This window comes from Choloepus didactylus, chromosome 1 (assembly GCF_015220235.1).
Source record: "Choloepus didactylus isolate mChoDid1 chromosome 1, mChoDid1.pri, whole genome shotgun sequence".
In the NCBI taxonomy this organism is placed as follows: Eukaryota; Metazoa; Chordata; class Mammalia; order Pilosa; family Megalonychidae; genus Choloepus; species Choloepus didactylus.
In genome coordinates this window covers 112,234,038-112,256,085 of record NC_051307.1, presented here as the reverse complement: position 1 = coordinate 112,256,085, position 22,048 = coordinate 112,234,038, and the positions used below count along the sequence as shown (strand labels likewise).

Here is a 22,048-nt window from a genome sequence, read left to right as displayed (position 1 = left end):
AGCTTGGGTCCAGGAGAGCCTAACAGATTGGACAAACCATACTAATCAATGTATATCTGCTCCCCATTTTGCAAGACATACCCCCCACCCCCAATTAGGACATTGCCTCACTTGCTTCCATGTTTACCCTTTCCACCCCCTTAGCAGAGCTCGCTTCTACTTTCTGAACAGGATGCTGCCCAATTCATGAATTGCTTAATAACGCTGTGAGATCCTAAACTGTTTAAATTTTTTCTTTCAGTATAACTCAATCTGTTCTTTCAACAAAAATTTCTTACACATTTGTTACATCTCCCATGGTAGGCAAAGAAGGGGTACCAAGCAGACAATCACCTCTAGTGATGTGAAAAGGCTTAAAAAGAAAGTGATGTCTAAAGTGGTAATAGGTTTATGAATCAACAACATATAAGATTATATATGCATAGAGATAGATGAAAATGCCCAAGCTGATCATGTAAAATGAGAAGAAAAGGCATGCACCTTTAAGGTTAGAAGTACATATAAGGCACCCATAAAGGAGATAGAGAAAGATAAGTCACCTAAGCTGGAACAAAACTCGAAGCAAACAGTTCCCCAGGAACAATTAAATTTGGCATTTGAGAGGTTCCTGCATAACCACTGCAAAGAGGATTTAGTAAAATGCTAGAGGACATTAAGTATGATTGTGGTGGGCTAAAGGGAAGGGAATGAGGTAGAAACAAGTGTTGACTATTCCAAGAACTCCATTACATATTAGCAATACAGACATGTAAAAATTTAAGGGAGGGACAAGAAAGAACTTTGTTCTGTTTGTCAAGAGGGGATCATCCCTAGGCATGCTCACAGGCTGAAGGTTGTAACAAGAAGAAATGGTTGAAAATCTGTCGGGGGAAGGGAAGAGATTTTAAGGTATTGAGAAGTTGCCTCCTCTCATATGTATATATGTCCTTGTACCCATTGCTCTTCCCCCACATTCAGGCAGCAAAGGTAACTTTTTATTACTACTGCTCTCTCAGAGAGGGCAGGTAGACCAAAGAACCATTTTTTTTTATTTCAACTTCCAAAGCAGGCTTTTGAAATTCATAGCAGAAACACCAATTTTGAAAATGATGGCTTTTAATTGTAAGATCAAGCATTCAAGAAAAAATACCTTGCTGAAATTTCAAAATCTTAACTTTAAATATCAAGAACAAAATACTTAGATAACATTAGAGAATACAATTTATACCCCCAAAACATAGAAGAGGGAAGAATGTGTGATTACATGCTATTTTTTCTGGTCCAGAAAGAAAATGTGAGTTTAATCTAAGTAAATTTGAGCTACAAAGGGATGTGAGCAGAGCTCAAAAGTTGCTCAGATTTAAAATTGGCCCATAAACTTTCTCTAGGCCAAGTTCCAGGTTTGTGTTGTGTGTGTGTGTGTTAGGAAAAACGAGTGGGGAGGTGATAGGCATACCTAGGAAGTTAGAAGATCCTACGGTGGGTAAAAAGAAAAAGAAAGCCATGTATGCCCCATAAGCTAGAGGCTATTGCAAGTCAGAAAACGTGTTCATAAACTTTTCATGTAAAGTGCCAGATAGTAAATATTTTAGGCTTTCTGGGCCAGTCTCTGTCACAGCTACTCAACTCTACCATTTTAGCGTGAAAACAGCCATAGAGAATATATAAATGAATGAATGTCTTGTAATTCTTTGTTTATAAAAACAAGTGTTGTAAAGTCCATAGTTTGCTGGCCTCTGATTTAGAGCATGCAGAGAACAGAACAGTGGTTATCAATATGGTAACCAAATGCCTCTTCCTCAGTGCTGTAAACATACATATATGTAAGAGCATCAGGAAAGATCACTGTGCTGGTTTGCAGCTATGCACCCCAAAAAAGGCCATGTTCTTTTAATGCATTCTTGTGGGTGCAGACCTATTGTGGTTGGGACCTTCTGATTAGGTTGTTTCAATTGAAACGTGACCCAGCCCATTCAAGGTGAATCTTAATCCTTTACTAGAGTCCTTTGTGAGAGGATTAAAGGCAGAGACATTTGGAGAGAGCTTAGAGAGAGAAATGTCCCACAGATGCTAAAAGAAAACCCACAGATGCTCAGAGAGAAAGCCACTGGAATCAGAGGCAGAAACCAACAAAACCTGGGAGCAAAGGACCAGCAGACACCAGCCATGTGCCTTGCTGTCTGACAGAGGAACCCTGGATGCCAGTAGTCTTTCTTCAGGGAAGGTATCCTCTTGCTGATGCCTTAAGTTGGACATTTTCGTGGCCTTAGAATTTAACTTGTAACTTAATAAATCCCCATTGTTAAAAGCCAACCAATTTCTAGTATATTGCATTTTAATAGCTTTAGCAGAGCCAAAGAGGACCCCTTACCTTCCATATAAATTTGATCACATCTGTAAAGTGATTAAGAATATACCTTTATTACATAATAGGCCTGTGTTTTCTCCTCTTCTCCTTCAGGAGGCAGCATAACAACAGTAAGAATTTCATATCTATTCTTCAATTTATCAATTTTACTTAGTCGTTCATGAAACTCAGCACTAATATGAAAATAAAAAGAAAAATTAAGCACTGAAAAGCAAATAACATATTTTTAAAGGACTACAATGTGTTCATATTAAATACATTTGTATTTGGGTTACTACTGAACCCAAACAGATTATGTTCTTATTTTGCTTTTCAATTTTATAAGTCAATGTGAAGGGTCTGAGATTTCACCCTACTTGAAAGCTAACAAATCAGTCTGCCACAGTTTCCTGGATGCTGGCAGAAGACACAGATTCCTGGGTCAGTAACAAACGACTTTATTACTCATGGCAGAGAATGTGGCATGAGTTTCCTGTTTGCATTAGTTCTTCTTGCCTCCCAAGTCCCCCCTATTTGAGCAAGTAGAGGTCACACCCAAAAGTTTTGCATCACAGCTGTGGAACCCCAAGCACAAACCCTAAGATAAACAGATAAAGCATAGAACAGCAGAGAACTTTCAAAGTATTCTAATTAGTATCCTCTAAAAGATTAGAATGATACTACATCCAATACTACATATAAAACAAGCATGAATTGCTTATGAAAAGAAAGGAGCAATGAACAAATCAGTTCTTGAGAATAATTTCTTCTTTTCAATGTATTAGCAGTGAAGAATAAAGATTGAATTAGTGATGTGGAAAGATGGAGAAAGAGCTGGAGACACAGAGGGAGGAAAGGAGCGAGGAAGAGAGAATATCTAAGAAAGTGGAATAAAAAGAAGAGAAAATGGAAAATGAGTTAAAAGTTAAGAAACCTGGAGGATAGTTCTAGCACGGCCAATATCCACTAAAAAATGAAAATTGAGAGAGTGGTGGTGAGAAAAGATTAAAGACATAGTAAAAAAGATATTTATCCAACCTGAAAAAAAAAGACTTGGATAAAATAATTGAGAGACTTCACCAATGACCAAGCAAGAAAAATGAAAAAAGACAAAACACCCAGACACATAGCAGGGGTATTTCTGAAGCTCCAAGGCAAAGAGATTGCCCCAAAGCTTCCAGGAAAAAAAAACAACAAATAAACAAAAACCAGGTTACCTACAAAATAAATTAAATCAGCCTGAAATCAGCTCTCTCTCATCAACACTATAATGTAGAATATTATGGTGCAATGATTGCAAAATTCTGTAATTTAAAAATGGAGTAAAATAAATATATTTAAACGTGCAAGAACTCAAAATTTCAGAAAACACCAATAAAAATATTCAAAGATATATGCCAGAGAATAAAAAAGGAATCAAAAAAAACAGGATGACATGGGTGGGATACACAAAAGAATATGAAACCAAGAAACAATAAAAAGTTCAGTTAGGTTGAAATTATTGCTGACAATTGGTCGTGCAGCTTCATGCAAGTTATAAGAGATGAGTTCTTTAAAAGGTAGAGAGACAATATTAAAAACAATAAAGAACAACCTGAAACTATAATTGGCAATTTCAACAATACATGAAAGATAGGGGAAGGAAAAAAAGTTAAAATGTGCTGAAGGTCTTATATTTTTTAGGAGGCGGAATATAATAGGAACTAAGTAACCTTCAATAGTCATAAAGAAATGAGGATTAAAGTTCCTTTTGAATTTAAGAATAACAACAAAATAATTAAAATAAGAATGTATACCTTCCAAACAATTAAAGGGGAAAAAAGGAAAATCAAAATTCAATTAAGCCAATGAAAGCAGGAAAGACAAAAAGAATGAATAGATGACAATTTCTTAAAGTTTCCTGAGATGTTAAATATATATACATATCATATGAACCAACCATTCCACACCTAGACATTTACCCAAGAGAAAAGAAAGTATATGCCCATACAAAGAATGCAAATATTCACAGCAGCTTTATCTGTAGTAGCCAAAACTGGAAACAACTCAAATGTTGATCAAACGTAAACGTATAAACAAATTGGGGCATATGTATTAAGTAGACTACTACTCAGTAATAAAAACCAGGGGTCAGAAAATCATCTTGTCTGCCACCTGTTGTTATATAGCCCCACAAGCTAAGAATGGTTTTTGCATTTTAAGATGGTTGGAAAAAAATAAAAAGAATTACATTTCAGGAAACATGAAAATTATATGAAATTCAAATTTCAGTGTCCATAAATAGTTTTATTGGAGCACAGCCATGCTTATTTGTTTACATATTGTCTATGGCCTGTTTTGCTCTACAAGGTAAAGTTGAGATGTTGCAAAAGAAACCAAATGGCACCCAAAGACTGCAATATTTACTATCTGGCCCTTACAAAAAAAGTGTGCCAACACCTTATAAGAAGGAAAGAATTATTGACATACACAACATGGAAGAATCTCAATATAATCATGCTGAATGAAAGAAGTCAGAAAGAAAAAATAGTATATACTGTATGATTCCATTTATATAAAACTCTTGAAAATGCAATCTAAATTATAGGAATAGAAAGCAGATCAGTGGTCACCTGGGGAGGAAGGTTGTGAGGAGGGACTGGAGGAAGGAATTATAACGAGACTCAAAGGAAATTTGTAGACGTGAAGAATATGTTTACTAACTTGATTGTGGTGATAGTTTTACACTTTACATGCAGTTCCCTGTATCTCAATTATACCTCAACAAAGTTGTTTTATAAATAAAACTTTCAATTAAGACAATGAAAAGTAGGAAAGGCAAAACAGAAAGAAAACATGGCAATATCAAATTTTGTGGGATGCAGCTAAAGTAATACAGAGGAATTTTTTTTAGCCTTCAAAGCTAAAAATTAATGAGCTAAGGATTTATTTTCAGAAGTTAGAGAACATCAAAATAAATCCACATATATAAAAGGAAAAATTTTATAAAAGTGGAAACAGAAACTAATGAAATAGACAATGAATGCAAAATAGAAAAGATCAACTAGAGTTGATTATTTTCAAAGACTATTAAAATTGATTAACTGTTGGTAAGAACTGAGTACACCTTAAAAAGAGAAGATACAAATAACCAATATCAGGAATGAAAAAGGGAGCATCTCTACAAATACAGCAGGTTTTAAACAAATAAATATTATTAAACTTTATGGCAATAACTTTGGAAATGTGGATGAAATGGAACATTTTCCTATGGAAAAAATACAAGTAATCAAAATTCACTCAGGAAGAAATACAAAATCAGCACTGTCCTTTAACCAATAAAAAAATTGAATCAGTGGGTGAAAATCTTCCTCTCAAGAAATCTCCAGCCCACTTACCAGTAAGGACTTTGAAAATTCAAGAAAGACGTACTTCTAAACTTTTACAAACTTTTCCAGAGTACAAAAATAGAAGAAACACACATAAATCTTAAGAAATAACCTTGGTAACCTGAAAATCTGACAAGGGTATAAAGCAAGGAAAATCATGGGTCATTCATACACATAAGCATAGTTGCAAACATTATACAAAAATAGTACCAAACAACAACCAAATATAAACAAAAGTCACAGACAAGTTGGGTTTATTCCAGGAATTGCAAGGTTGTTTAACTTGGGAAATTCAACCAATATAATTTATTACATTACAGATTAAAGGAACTACACATGTCAATGAGTACAAAGAAAGCATATGATAAAAGTCAACATTTATTGCTGATTAAATATATTAAAACAATCTCTTAATGAATAAAAATAGATGGGACTCCTTTAACTTGATAAAGGGTATCTCAAAATAGAAAAAAAAAACTAGAGTAAACTTCACACTTGATAAAATTATCAAAGCTTTCCCTTGAGACAAGACAAAGGGTATGTGCAATCACCAATGCTATTCAGTCTTCAGCATTGAACTGATGGGCCTAGCAAGTACAATAAAGCCAGAAAAAGAGAATATGTATTAAAAGACTGGAAAGGACGAAACAAAGCCGTGTTCATTCTCATATAATACGAATGAAATTTATAGAAAATTTAAAAGGACCTGCAGATAAATTGTCAGAGTAAGAGTTTGAACAAGTTTGCCAGATACTTAATAAACAAAAATCAGCAGTATTTATACATACCAGCAACAAACCAAAAATGAAATGTTTTAAAAGGAGATAACATTGACAGTAACATAAAAAATAGCATGTAGTCAGAAATAAATTTTATAAAAGATATGCAAAGGCTCTATAGGAAAACTGCTTCAATAAATGCAACTATTGGGTATCCATAATGGGAAAACACGTTAATGGACCTTTGGCAAAAAACATAATCAAAAGCCTGTTCCGAGTGGATTAATGATCTAAATGTAAAAGGGAAAATCTAAAGAATGAGGAGTTAGGCAAAGGGGAGAGGAAAGAACATAAAATTATACCTATAATATGCCCTATTTATTATATTAAAAGTCTTTTCAATCCAGTAAGAGAAAGGCAGATATCTAGGGCCAGCCAGTCCTCCTGACATCACTATTACACTTTTTTTTTCAAAATGTCTTTAGTAATGTTTTAAAACTCTAATAATTACCTGATGTTTTGCCGTTCTTGGTCAACATATCTTATTTGTGATGCAAGCATTGTTTTGTGAACCTTAATTTCTTCCATGCGTTCTTCCATAGCTGTGTGTAATTGCTGCTTTCTTTTTTCCAAGGAAAGAACTTCTTCTGCCTTACTGTGAAGCATTTCTCGAGTACGCTTAACTTCAAGTTTTAGAAGATTGTCTTCTATCATCAAATCCTATCAAGAGAACAAAATCTTCATATATTTTATTTAAATAATTATTTTTTATACCAAAAAAAACATTTTAACTAGGGTGAAACTTAGAGTGCTCAGAATCTCTGCCTCTAGTTTTTCTTTCTTTCTTTTAAGAAAGGGTTTATCACGATTCCAAGTCTTTTTATAATTTAATTTTAAATTCAAGTTTTACTAAAACATAAAAAAGAAGTTATTCCTGAAATCAAAATTTTAAATACCTACAAAATATATAAAGTCCCATAGATTTATATTCTAAACTAAATCTCACAAAATAATATGTAAATAAATTTTTATTTTAAAACAATTCAGTCATGAGTAGAGTACTGGCACAAACATAAACAGATAGACCAATATTCAAAATAGAAAGCCCAGAAAACAAACACTCTGGAACATAAGATTTTAGTATTACTTAAATGTAGACTTTCAATTGGGTGGAAAAAAATAGATCCATACATCTCACATGTTTCAAAAATAAATTCCATATGAATTTAAAAACTTAATATAAAAGATGAAATCAATGGAACTACCAGAGATAGCAAGATTTGTCTGATTTTAGTGACAGAAATTTCGAAGCATACAAATTATAAAGGGAAAAAATTAAAGATTCATTTTTTTAAAAAAGTTCTCATGTCAAAATAATGAAGATTCAAATGCAAATGGGAAAATATTGACAATATTTATGAAACAGACTGTTTTTTACATATGAGGAGCTTTTACAAAGTAATTTAAAAATATGTTTCCCAATGGAAAAATGAACAAAAAATATAAACTGTGGATAAATGTTTTAAAATGTCATCAATTAAAGAATGCATAATCAAAAATTGAGAAATAAAGTTTGCCTATCAAATTGGCAACAATTTTATAAACTCCTTGGTGGCAGTGAGTAAAACAGAAAAGAAAGCTCACACACTACAGGTCAGATGACCAGAGTACTAATTGAACCCTCTGGAGGGCAATCTGGCTTAAAAATAGTTTCAAGACACCGATAATATTCATTCTTTTTGAGCCATAATTATACAGCAAGGAATTTGTCCTAAGAAACTAATTGAACAACTGTATAAAGATATATGTGCATCGTACATGATAGTACTATTTATAATAGACAACCATTAAAAACAAACACATAGCCAACAAATAAGAGATAGTTAAATAAATTATGGTAACTTAATGCAATGGATTTAAGAAGCCCTTAAAATATTTCTAAAAGAACAGTTAATGTTTTAGTACAATATACATTAAAAATTTTTTAACTAAAATATACAAAGCCAATTTTCTTTAAAAGACTGAAAAGAAACAAACTATAACACTGTTTGTTATATTGGGTACAGTGGGTATGGTGACATTTTCTTCTTTATAATTTGCTATATTTAAAAAAAATTTCTAAAATTAACAGATTTCTAAAATTAACATTAAAAATGATTTTCAATATTAAATATACAAATAATTTTTCCACCTGTTTAAAAGCTTTCATTTTATTAAATTCTTTCTCTGAACTATCAATGAAAAGGTTTAGTTCATTTATTTTGGTCTTGAGAGATTCTTTTTCATCAGAATTTTTACTGTTTGACTTCTTTGTAAAGTAAAGATCATTCTGTAAAAAAGGGGAGAAAAGGCATATAAATATGTTTTAAATAACAACTACATTAGATACATATAATATTAAATATATCTCACATTAAATTATATACTCCATTAAATAGTTATAATCAATTATTTAAGCTATTCTTCATGCTATAATGTCTCTAAAGTGATATACATGGATAATTCATATAGAAACATTTTCATTTTTAATATCTCTTGGCATTTTGGGTATAGCTTTAGTTCAATAATTATAGAAAATACCATATAATTCAACCTGAATTATTAGGTGTTCACCCATTCGTGGGGAGAAATAGGAGCAATTCATAGTTCACCACTCCTATTCTGGAGTTCATTGTTTGAATCAACCCAAGTTCCAAATGGTAAAAATATTAAGTCTAAGAAAGTATAGGGTCCTGTTTAACAGTGCAGACTCCGGAATCATATGGTCTCAGTTATATATTAGCCATCTAACTCTGGTGGGCAACTTACTTCCAGTTTCCTCATCTCTAAAATGAAGATAATAACAACATCTACTTCACTGGTTTTTTGTGAGGATTAAAGAACTTACTGTCAAAAAGTATGTTCAACAGTGTTTGACACATAGAAGTGCCATAAAAAAAGTGTCAATTAGTATTATTATTATTACATATATAATCACATATTACTAGAGAAAAAAAAGTTAGATCCTAAACTCTATCAAATACACAATAAATGGGCCATACATACTAGTAACCAGTTTTCTAGCTTTGTACCAGTTTATATCCCTCCTCCCACCCAGAACTTGGTATAATTTATGCTCTTAGTCCCATCTTGGTTCCTACATCAAAGAATTTCTAGTTTGAAAGTATCTCTCTCTCTCTCTTTTTCTCTCTCTCTGCTTTTTTCATGCCCTGTATAGTCTGAAGTATTATGAGTTAAAAATGCAGCAAGCCGATAAGAAAAGGATTTATTTTTGCATGAAAATGTAATTTCATGAAATTAAATTTTAGAACAAAGGAATTGGAATTTAAGGTTATTTTCTGCCAGAAGAAATTAGTATCTCTTATGCAAAATATCAGATGGAGTGGCATGAGAGGGGGAATGCTGAACAACTTTACAATCTGATCTTACTACAGAGAAGAGCAAACCTTCATTAGACGATTAACTAGCTTTAATTTTTTTTTAATTTACCTACATTTCTATTAATTTATCTTTCTGTTAAAATCAGAGGTGGGATGGTCATAAACACTAGTCCAACAGCATGATGAAAGGGCGGCCAGGGTCTGCTTTTAGGCAGGGTTAAAAGGGGAAAGAACTAGGACCATTCATATATAACAAAACAAATACAGCCCAGGCCAAGGTCAAGAAGCATGTTCATACACAAAAGGCATCTGCCTATCATTCTGCAGCATCAATATCATATTCTAAATAATAAGGATAATGCCACTTATTGAGTGTCTACTAAAAGCACCATGTTAAAGATATGCAATGCTTCTAGTTTTCCTAAAAGCCCTAAAATAGTAATATATGGTTTTTTGGTTCCCACCCCCCACTCCCACCGCATCCCCCATTTGATAGATAAGTAAATTAGGGCACAGAAAACTTAAAATACGCAGTAGTGGTATAACCTTGAGACTCAAAACCAATTCTTTTTTTATTTCAAAGCATTCACTCTTTCCCACTAAACCAAGGAAACAGTTAAAAAATATTTCATCAGACTAAAACCTACTACAAATCAAAGGTTAAAAAAAAAAAAAAAAAAGTAACATCTGGCTTCTGTTATCTTCAAGGAATTCAGAGCATTCTTCCTAAGACCACTAGAGGACAGTCATCGCTAATCTTTCTAGTGGTAAATAATTTTTAAACCCTGCCAAGTTCTCTCACCCCGTTCACGTCTGCACTCTCATTCTCTCACTCTTCAGTTAAACTCTGAGAGAAAACCAGAGCAACATTTCTTCTAACATCTGTTTTATATTACAATAAAAATAATATACCTAAAGATGAAAAATGTTCTAGCCTCCTTATTAATAGAATCAAATTATCTGAAATATTGTTTGTATTTCAATAAGTAAATTTTGAATAACAACAGATGACCCATAAAACAGCAGCTTATTTGGGTAGGGAAGGGATGTCATTTCAGAAAGAAAGGGCAATCAAGTTCTTATGGCAGATACATAATAGAAAACTATTGTTAGTGCTCTAAATGAATATAATGTACTATTCAAGAGTATTTTGAAGTCACATGGCCAGGGATCAAATCCATGATCTAACAGTGTAAGCTTGGGCAAGTTACTTCATCTGTAAAATGGGGTTGTAATATCTTCCTCACCAGATATTTATGAAGATGAAATAAAACACAATATCAAGGTATTCAACACAATATTCAGCATATAACATGCTTACGCAATGGAAATGTTACATTCTAATAGTTGGTATAGGATCATGAACATTCATTCATACATTCATTTTACAGGTAGATAGCTTGACAATCACCCTATCTAAAGTCAAGTCTTAGGAACATTGTTGGCTTATAATAGAATGACAACTGACTAAAATATTTTGAAGCATAAAAAGTATTTTGGCTAAATTACATGAAGCTTCTTGATCTGTGTTTCTAAAAGGCCAAATGTAGATTTTTTCTCTTCCAATGTCTTTTTAAGTTCACCAATTTTTGCTTCAAGGCTTTTTTTTTCTTCTGAATTAATTTCTCCCTTTAACCGTGACATTCGGCATTCTACTTGTTGAATGTAAAAATCCTGTTACAGTTTTTAAAAGAAGAAGTTAGTAAGGAGAAACAAACAGTTAAGACCATTTCTATTAATGTAAAAATGCAGTAAATATTTTGTTAGGAGTTTGCCTAGGGTTACAACATTTAATAAAGTCACCTTAATTCTGCAGTAATTTATAAAATAAAATCCTTCTTACTCTAAGGGGAGCAACAGCAAACTAATGTTCAACAATCAGGGTGCATGATAGTGATACAGAAGTCACCTGAAAATATAGCCAAGTCAGCTAAGCGTATGTTGATCACACTACCATGATGGAAACTCAGTGTATCCAATGACATGGATTTCTGAGTGTACATTTTCTGAGAGGTACAAAAAAGATAATTAATTAATTTAAAATTTAATTTAATTTTAATTAAATTTAAGCATCTGTAATTTTGAGAAATTAAGAAACATTAGATGAGGAAATTAAGATAAAGAAAGGGAGGGACACTAAGAAATTAATTTGAGAACAGAATATTTAAGTAGAAATTAGAATAAGGAAAACCTGAAAAAGATACATTTACTCTATCGGCCTGGGGGGTTGGGGTGGGGACATGTTTGCACAACTGAGAAAACAATTCACAGTTTCTCTAGGTTTCAGATACCCCATATCTTCTCTTGTTTTACTCCACATTCAATTGCCCAGGTTACTTTGAAGCATGGGATTTCCCTCACTAGAGCTGTCTCTCCTCTCTCCCATTTATTTCAAATCAAGAAAAACAACCTTTCTAAGGTTCCCCACACTACTATTGACCTAACATGATATCCCCCCATTAGCATTTTCCTATCCCTCCAAAAGAGTGCTTAGAAGTCTGTTTTCTTGGGACATTGGGACATCTTAACCATCACAACTATAACAAAATCAATATGGAAGACATTCATAATAGTCACACCTACCTGATTGTACATAATTTCTTGCTGCTTCAAGGTTTCAAAATCCAGTTTATGTAACTGATTGTTGAGATGTTTTAGAGAGGAACGGGTGCCTTCAATTTCTGATATAAGAGCTTTTTCTTTCATTGCCTCACTCTGTAATTCCTGAGCTTTCTTAAATAGCACATCTTTCACAATGTTCAACTGTACTTCAACTTCCTGGTGATAAGAATAGTAGTGATCAGTGAAATTATAATACCTTGAAACGTTTTATTTGTTTACATGAACAGTATAATTTAGCGAATCATAAATAAACTTCAACCCTGCAACATTTTAGCCCTTGAGAATTTAAGACCCTTACCACAATTTCAACAATTCCCCAACATTTCTTTTAGTCTACTCTGTTTTCTATTTCTGCATCATGCACCTTAACTTGTCATGGTAATTCCATCCCACGTTGTCCTAGCTTCAGACCTTGGCCACTTCACTGGTTTCCTTAAAAAGAAAAATCCACTGGAGACAGCCAAGTTGCATGTTCATAATTTACTGATGACTTGAGGGTGTTAAAGAGAAGGAATCACATCAACCAGTCTGCCACCTTCTTTTGGGCACTTTCTAATAGTGAGTGGGTAAATGTTTAACAACCAGCTCTCTAAAGTAGTGGATGTGGGAGGGAAAAGCTAATTTTTGCAGTGTAAATAGTCCCACTATGGCCAATTTCAAGCTACTAACATGACTCCACTAAAAGCAGAGTTGGTGAGAGATGCATGGTAGCTGAACATTATATACTTTTTCTACCATACAGATATAATAGAAGGTAGTAATCTTAAAAGCATATATAGTAGTAAAATGTAAAATAATTTGGAAGTGAGGAGTTCTGAGTATTTGTTTTTAATATAATTTAAGTGTACATAATTTAATTTTTATAGTTACTATATTTAGCAACTCACAGAATTCTAGGAAATTTAACAATTGGCTCTTGTGAGTTGGTAGGGGCTGACTGTAGCACACTACAGCTACTACCCTTCACTCACATTCTGCCTCCAGTTGGCCTCCCTACCATGTGCAGCCTTCTGGGAAATGGAGACCTGTTCCCCATGCCCAGAGCTCCTCTCTTAGGAGGCAGACCTATCTTGACCCTTGAGGCTTCCAATCTATTCAAGGCTTCAAATAGATCTACCAAATAGATATACCAAAAATGACACTCTTAGGGGAAAAAAAACTTTTTTAAATAATGTACAATTTGGACTCAAACACCATTCAAGTCAAGATTGCTGCATGACCTCATTACTCAGGTATTTTAGACACAGAACAGCATATCCAAATATAAGAGAAACTATACTTAATATAAGCCCCAGCAAATATCGGGACGTTTTGCCAGCGTCTTCAATTTAAATCCTCCCCTCCTCTCTCTTAAAAGAATAAAAGCAAGGAGAAGTGCCTACAGTGTCAGGTCACACTTAGAAGGCACTTTGAAGTTTTCAAAGAGGAAATGGTGAAGCAGCCTTTTCCAGTTCCTCAAAAATTGGCTTTGATGTTACCAACATGCCAAAGAGATTGAGGTAGAAGGGGATACCGGTAGAATTAGCAAAGGGATAGCATTCTAGAACCCATTTTCCATTAAATCACGCCAGATTGTAAGGGGTTAAAAAAATGTAAATGACGAAAAAATACAAATGATGAATGTTGGCCATTTGAGGAAAATTTGGTCACAAGCAAATATAAAAACTAAGACAAAAACCAGGAGGAAATCAAGTGGAAAACAAGGGTTCTTTTGAAGATATGTATGTAATATGTCAATATGTATGTAGATGACGGCAGGACACAGAAACTAGGTGTCTTAGGCATTGGGAGGGAATGGAATCTAGGATACAGTGTACAAAAGAACACACCAAAGTTAAATACTGAAAGTGGAGCAAATGGAGAAATTAGGAGCTTAAGAAGAGAGGAGGTCAGAAACATCTTCAGAATCAAAACAAGAAGAGGTCCAAAAACTCTGATAACAAATGAATCATACACAGAGCCTTGAAGTGATCTCCTAGCCTCTGATCCCAAAAGTCACTATTCATCATTCACTATTCTAAATATGTTGTGATTTTAAAAATTAAAACTAAACTTTACCTTTACTTCCTTTTCCTCTTCCTTTAGCATATCTTCCAAATTGGTAGCTTTCTCTTCTACAGACATGGTTTTCTCAGTTATCTGTTTTAAATTTATTCTTATGTTCTGATTATTAGATTTAATTTGTTTTAACCTAAAGAAAAATTATGAGGAAAAGATGGAAACTATGTCTACAAAGTAATACAAATGAACAAGGAGTAGTTTATTCTTCAAGGACTTCGACATATAACTTGAGGTTTTCTTTTGTTTCAAACCTTTTTATTAGCAATATATATTCAAAATAATAGGCCAAAAATATTGCCATTCCTGAGCCACTGTGATAAAAAAGTCAGTAACATTTTTTAAGTCTAATAATTTAGTAACTATAATTTTGCAGTTATTTAACAAAAAACTTAAAAATTTAATAATTTTTCTAGAAGTACTAGAAAACCATAAACATATCAAAATATCTTTCTTCATACCTTGATGTTTCTTCTTGAGTGTCCTTCTTTAATTTGGAAATATTTTTCCTCAGTGCTTGTAAATCACTGGAACTTCTATTCACTGTGGCTTTTAAACACTCCAGCTATTTATTAATTAACAGACAGAAATTTATATGTACTTTATATCTTATAAATTCATTTCATTTCTGAGAAGTTCTACTCTATCCATTTTGAATAAGTTTAATCTTTATTACACTCATAAATACGGTGACATTTTTGCTGTAATTAAAATTTTAAGTTTTTATTATTGCGTTGATATTTAATTTTAAACAACTTGTATAATACTGGCAAATTACAGAAACATACATATATATGTTGAAAGTAAATGCAGAAATAGCCAATATCACTAGGCCTACTCAATAAGAACGCATCCTAAGATTCAAGATAAATTGATACATATTAGATAAAAGTGCTGATGAAAATCGTAAGTCTAATTGGATTTAGGAGAATTTCAAGACAGTCTAATATATATCATCTTCCTAACTAATGATACACGTTTTACTGCTAATTTAAGTTGTTAAAATGGAAAACCCAAGACCGCAATTTTCTCTTCCATTAAAAATCTCTGAAAACTATTAAAGAGAATTAGGATTAAACTATCCCACTGTAAAAGTGAGGCTCTACCCCCCAGAAGTATGTAAAAATATTTAGAAAATCAATTCCCTTCCACATAAAAACTTGAATATGAATGTTCAAAGCAACATGTTTCATAATAGCCCAAAAGTGGAAACAACTCAAAGGTTCATCACCTGATGTATGGATAAACAAAGTGTAGTACATGCATACAATGGTATATTATTCTGCATAAAAACGAAGTACTGATATATGTTACAACACATATGAACCTTGAAAACATTATACTAAGTAAAATAAGCCAGCCACAAAAGGTTGCATATCATATTATTTCATTTATATTTATATTTATAGGCAAATCCATAGAGACAGAAAGTACATTAGTACTGCCTGGGGTTGGGAGGAGGAAGGAATTGGGAGTGACTGTTAATGGATATTGGATTTCTTTTAGGGGCGACAAAATGTTCTTAAATTAAATAGTGGTGTTGGTATATTCACGACTCTGTGAATATACCAAAAAGCTATGAACTGTACACTTTAAAAGGATGAATTATGGTATATGAATCATATCTAAATAAATTACAAATTAATGACTGATACATGGATGAACAAACAAAGAGACAAACAAAACAAATCCCTGCATTCTTTTCTGCAATTGGTTTAAACTTCAACATTTTTACGAATGAGCTGGAAGCAGTGACATGTAATTTAGGAAAGAAATTAACATATTTTGGGGTTTTTTTAAGGATCTTCTGTAATCATTTCCCTTTGGACAGAAAAAAAAATCTTTCCTTCTCTATCAAAGACAAAATGTATAATTTATAGAACAAAATAAATACAATATTCCAATTTCCCATCTAACATTAGGTAATATGGCCTCAAGCACAAATTTCATAAAGATTTTTTTGCTAACCAAGGGGATCACTTACTTTCCCTATGGAATAATCTAGTTAGCATTTATGCCTGCAAAAGAAGAAAAGAACAAGGCAGGGGAAGTCTTCTTATCTCTTATTCTGCTGCCAAGTATTTTATCACATTGTCCAACTAGCAAGACTGAAATATTATTCCTTAAGAAGGTGAGAAACTAAAGATAAACTGGTAGCTCCTCCTAGAAGTCGAGAGTTAAAACTGTACATGCACATGTAGCACTGGAGATTATCTTTGATAATACTGCGGAATATCCATCTTTGCATTTGCCTGTTATCTTGTCATTATGATTTCCAGACTAAATCCTTGGGGAACCTTTGGCCTCAGGTCCCTTAATATGGTGGGCAGGTGTGGTACAGTCTGCATAACTCCGGAGACTGCACTTCACATCACCTGTGAGGTAAATGGCACCAACTGGAGCCTTCACCGTTCAGGGGCTCAGTTGGAATATCCTAAGGGTTTCAAAACATGAAGGGATGTAATAAAAAGAACTAGAAAGCAGGTCCTTCATTGAAGTATGACTTTATGCTTAAATAATAATCTATCATAAACACACAAAGCCATCATTATAGCTCACATACCTCATCCTTCAGTTGATTTCTATTAGTTTCATGCTGCTGATAGTCCATTCTACATTTTAAAACCTTACGATCAGCAGCAGAAATTCTTTTTTCATACTCTGCATTATTCCCAATCTCACTCTCCAAAAACTTGATCTTTTCTTTAACCAAACTTTCTTTTTCTCTTATTTCCTGCTTTATCCTTGATAATGCCTGGGATTAAAAAAAAAAAAATGTTTAATTAAATGTATCCATATGACAAAACTGAAACTAAAAAAATTGAGTTTCCATTTTTTTATTATTATATTTGGTATTTATTTACTAAAACATCTTAAAAGCTTTTTAAAGATGCTATTTTTATATGAAGAAAAACAAAAAAATTAATAAGCTACACAACAATATCTATAAGCTCATATTTTTCAAGTTCTATGTATTTTCTTTCATTTATCTGGATCTTTGCTAAAGAGATGAAAAAAATAGATAAGCTTTTATGAATGAAAGGAGTGACACCTAAAAAAATAACAGTGTTGAACATTACTCACAGAGTATTAGGTTTCAATTAGATTTTCCAAATATTTTACAGTATCATTTTCTTTATCTTTGGAAACTTACATATTAGTGATTGGTTTCAATAGAAATGTATTTCACTCAGGCCTTTTGCTAGCGTTGGGGATAGAAAGATAAATAGCATACACAATGTACTATATAATAGATATGTGGACAAAGTACTATGGAAACACAGAAATGATGAATTCTATCCAAGAAGAGTCCCTAAAAGGTATTACCCAAGAAGCATCATTTAAATCAGGTCTACAAAAATCAATGGAGATGCATAAATAGTCTAACATGGTTAAAGAATAGGATAGGAGGGCTGGGATGGGAAGGGGCAACACTAAATAAGAGTGAAGTATGGATGAAAGGGATGAGGATGGAAAGGTAGAGCTCATGGCAAAATTGTGAAGAAACTCAACTGCCAAGTTAAAGAGCTTCAACTTTTAAGCAGTGTGGAACAAAGAAGTTAAGTGGGGGATAAAAAATCAGCTGTGGTTTGTACAAGTGATTCGATGGCAATGCATTGGATGAACTGGAGGGAAAAGGAAAAATTTTCCTAAAATTTCAAGTTTTTTCAAGTTTTCCAAAATGGGTTCCCACCAACCAATTAATTCTAGGAAACTGGACAGGGATGGATTGGGGCACGTGTTCCGAAATCAGTAAGCTTTAGAAATGTTCCATCAGAGATGGCAGGATCCAATCCAGGCATTATAATACTGTAGGTAAATAATCTTCATAAAATCACATTTCTAAATGGATACAGAGTAAGCTTTGAAAAACATTTACCAAAACTAGTGAATCCTGCTGCAAAAGTAACTTTCAAATAAAAATGTGATTTACATTTGAAATGAATGAGTTAAACACAAGAGTTAAATACAGCTGAACACTGCACGGACCGAACAACTACTTTACCAAGGCACAGTTATCTATGTCTTGATCCCTCTTCTGCATCTGTTCTATTGTGTTCTCCCATTGTCTAATGAGTTCTTGTCTTTCATTATGAATCTTTCGAAAATCTTGTGCTGCCTTATCCAATTCTAACTGTAAAAGAGAGAGCAAAGAACATTTCTGTGAATTTAAGTTCTTTTGCAAACATCGTCTTGAAAACTAAGAAATTTAAATCTTCACTGAACCAACCTGCGCACTTAGAGTCTCTGTCAGTTCGTTTTCAAGTAACTTTTTTCTCTGATTACATTCCAAAGTCAGTCTTTCTAACTGTAGTGTCAGTGCCTGTAAGGTAGTAACAAGCAAAAATATTTATAATTATCATGTTATTAACTTAAAAGCTGTTGAATGCCATTTCTGACGTGAAGTATTATATATATATATACACATTTATTTGATATACAAAACTATAAAATAATATATATTTTCCTTATCTTTTCCCTAAAGTGCTAATCTAATGTGTTCGTAATCAGCTACAATCAAAACTCAATTGTTTCTTAAAAGATTTATACTTTTTAAAGTAAATCAGAAAAAAAGATTAAACTATAATTTGCCATTTAAAATGATATAAAAGAATGAATGCATTTGGTATTATATCCACTAGGAAATAGCAAAACTTTGTTAGTATTACCAGATTTAATTATAAGTATATTTTAAGTGATGATCATAATATACCAAATAATCAATAGCACTACAGTCTCAAATGAGCAAAAGCTATATATATATAACCTTTTTAGACAAAAATAAATTTTGTCTAAAATACTTATAAGAAGTTCTAGTACAAAACTTTGTTTCCTGAAATACTTTTGAGACTCCATCTAAATAGGATTCTTAACCTGGAACGGTTGAGGGGTCTCAGAGGATCCATAAAGCTGTCTGCAAAATTTTGTGGACATTTGAGTAAAGCCATTTTTTAAAGAGAGGATTCTTGGCTTTACCAGATTCTCAAAGGAGTCCCTGACACAAAAAGCTTAAGAACTTGAAAAATTATAAGCACAATTTTAGGAAAACCTGTAGACATACTACAAATTCAGAGAAAAACTGGCAGTTACAATTTATAATTTCTCACCCTAATTTTATTATCATCATGTTGTGCATACTTCTGAAGAGTGAGGGCATCACTGTCTTTATGAGCTGATTCTTCTAACCAAGCTTCCAGTGCTTGCTGGTCCCAGTTCATTTGACACTTCAATCCATCCAATTTTTGAGTAGCTTTAAATATGCTATTCTACTTCCCGAGAGAGAAAGATTATGAAACATAATTTACTATACAAAGGAAAATAAAACATAACATTATATACTACAGAAAATATTAAAAAGTAAGAAGAGATCCTGTCCCTGCTTTCTGGATATTTATAAAATACCATATTTATTTAAATAATTATCATACTTTTAATTGTTTGTGCTGGTTTGTATATAGTATGTCCCCCAGAAAAAGCCATATCCTTTAATGCAATCTTGTGGGGGCAGACATATTAGTGTGGATTAGGTTGGAACCTGTTGGCTCAGTATTTCCGTGGAGGTGTGGCCATGCCCGTTCAGCATGGGCCTTGATTAGTTTACTAGAGCCTTATATAAGTTCAGACATAAGGAGCTCACAGTTGTAGCTGAGACAGACATTTTGAAGACAGCAGTTGGAAGCTGATACAGACATTTTGGAGAACACCAAAATGCAACCTGGGAGCAAGCAGACGCCAGCCACGTGCCTTCCCAGCTAACACAGGTTTTCCAGATGCCAATGGCCTATCTGCAGTGAAGGTACCCTTTGCTGATGGACACTTTATGGCCTTAAGACTATAACTGTGTGTGCCAGTTTGAATGTATTATGTCCCCCCAAACGCCATTATCCTTGATGTAATCTTGTGTGGGCAGACGTTTTGGTGCTGATTAGATTTGCATGGAAATGCACCCCACCCAACTGTAGGTGATAACTCTGATGAGGTATTTCCATGGAGGCATGGCCTCACCCATTTAGGGTGGGCCTTGATCAGTGGAGCCATATAAATGAGCTGACGGGCAGCAGGAACCGAGTGCAGCTGTGAGTGATGTTTTGAAGAGGAGCTACAGCCAAGAGGGACACTTTGAAGAAAGCACAGGAGCTGTAGATGAGATTCAGTTTGAAGACAGCCGTTGAAAGCAGACTCTTGCTCCAGAGAAGCTGAGACAGGATAAATATCCCAAGTGCGACTAAGAGTGACATTTTTGAGGAACTGCAGCCTAGAGAGGAATGTCCTGGGAGAAAGCCATTTTGAAACCAGAACTTTGGAGCAGACACCAGCCACATGCCTTCCCAACTAACAGAGGTTTTCCAGACACCACTGTCCATCCTACAGTGAAGGTACCCGATTGCTGATGTGTTACCTTGGACACTTTATGGCCTTAAGACTGTAACTGTGTAACCAAATAAACCCCCTTTAATGAAAGCCAGTCCATCTCTGGTGTTTTGCATTCTGGCAGCATTAGCAAACTAGAACACTGTGTAACCAAATAAACCCCCTTTTCTAAAGCCAATCAATTTCTGGTGTTTTGCATTCCAGCAGCATTGTAGGAGAGAGAGGGTTTTACAAAGGTGACATCAATAATTGAGCCAAAGTTAGCTTAAAAAGGCGTTAGGGTAGCTTTCCCACAACAATAACATTAGTCACTCTCCCAAAGCCACCTAAATGTATATGCAATCTTAGTAAAAATAATGTGCTTGATATGGTAGCCCAAGCCCAAGACAAGTCCCCTTCAGTCCCATTTCCATTCAGATTGCTGCCCCTAAGATCCTCTTACATAGAAATTTCAGAAGCACCTCAAATTTAAGTACACATAGAAGTTAAGGAGATAAAAATATTTCTGTGAATTTATTTATTTAACAAATATAGATTCATATTGGAATATAGAGACTAATATACCAACAAATACAAATTAATACAATAGAAAATCTACATATATACAACAAATTAGTTAACTAAAGAAAAGACAAAAAAAACTTTTTAAATGAAAAATGAAATTTAAACTTAAAAGTGACTTTTTTAAATGTGGCTTTTACAAAGGTATACTTATGCATATAAATTATGCCTAGTACTCTGTAACCAGTAGCCAGCATGGTGCTTTGTGCTTTGTACATATAAGGTTAACAAGTAGCTGGTAAATGAATAAAGGGAAAATAAATGTAACAGTCTACTATTGTCTCATTCAAATCACAACTCCATGTACCTTTCATTGTCCAAAAAAACAATGTAAGTAAATGCCAGGAAACTAATGAATGCCTTTCCTGTACAGAAGAAGAAATCAGTACTTGTTTGGTGAGGGAAGAGGGAGCTGTAGTACAGAATTTTAGGTAACATTTCAACACATACCTCTTTTTCACTTTTCTTTTCCTGTATTGAAGCCATCTCATTTTCTAGTCGTTGAATTTCATCCTTCACTCGTCCCAGTTCTCTTTGAGCAATAGCCTTAAAATGTTCTTCACTTTCAATCTCATTCTCCCTGGCTTTGCAAAGAGACTACAGAATACCATACAAGACAGAAAGACTTCTAAAATTTAATGT

General features: G+C 33.5%; 1 protein-coding gene across 2 annotated transcripts in view; it reads right to left on the bottom strand.

Moving 5' to 3' along the window:
* Positions 1 to 22,048, bottom strand: part of CCDC39 (coiled-coil domain containing 39) — a 42,021-nt gene that overhangs the window by 7,730 nt on the left and 12,243 nt on the right. For both annotated transcript variants that reach the window (XM_037839893.1, XM_037839900.1), the window contains exons 3-14: positions 21,857 to 22,003; positions 19,582 to 19,740; positions 18,705 to 18,797; positions 18,480 to 18,608; positions 17,037 to 17,228; positions 14,935 to 15,038; positions 14,474 to 14,606; positions 12,377 to 12,571; positions 11,303 to 11,467; positions 8,605 to 8,742; positions 6,925 to 7,133; positions 2,397 to 2,520 (exon numbers count right to left, since the gene is read on the bottom strand). In XM_037839893.1, coding sequence (XP_037695821.1) covers positions 2,397 to 2,520; positions 6,925 to 7,133; positions 8,605 to 8,742; positions 11,303 to 11,467; positions 12,377 to 12,571; positions 14,474 to 14,606; positions 14,935 to 15,038; positions 17,037 to 17,228; positions 18,480 to 18,608; positions 18,705 to 18,797; positions 19,582 to 19,740; positions 21,857 to 22,003 — 1,788 coding nt within the window. The remainder of the gene's footprint in view (positions 1 to 2,396; positions 2,521 to 6,924; positions 7,134 to 8,604; positions 8,743 to 11,302; positions 11,468 to 12,376; positions 12,572 to 14,473; positions 14,607 to 14,934; positions 15,039 to 17,036; positions 17,229 to 18,479; positions 18,609 to 18,704; positions 18,798 to 19,581; positions 19,741 to 21,856; positions 22,004 to 22,048) is intronic.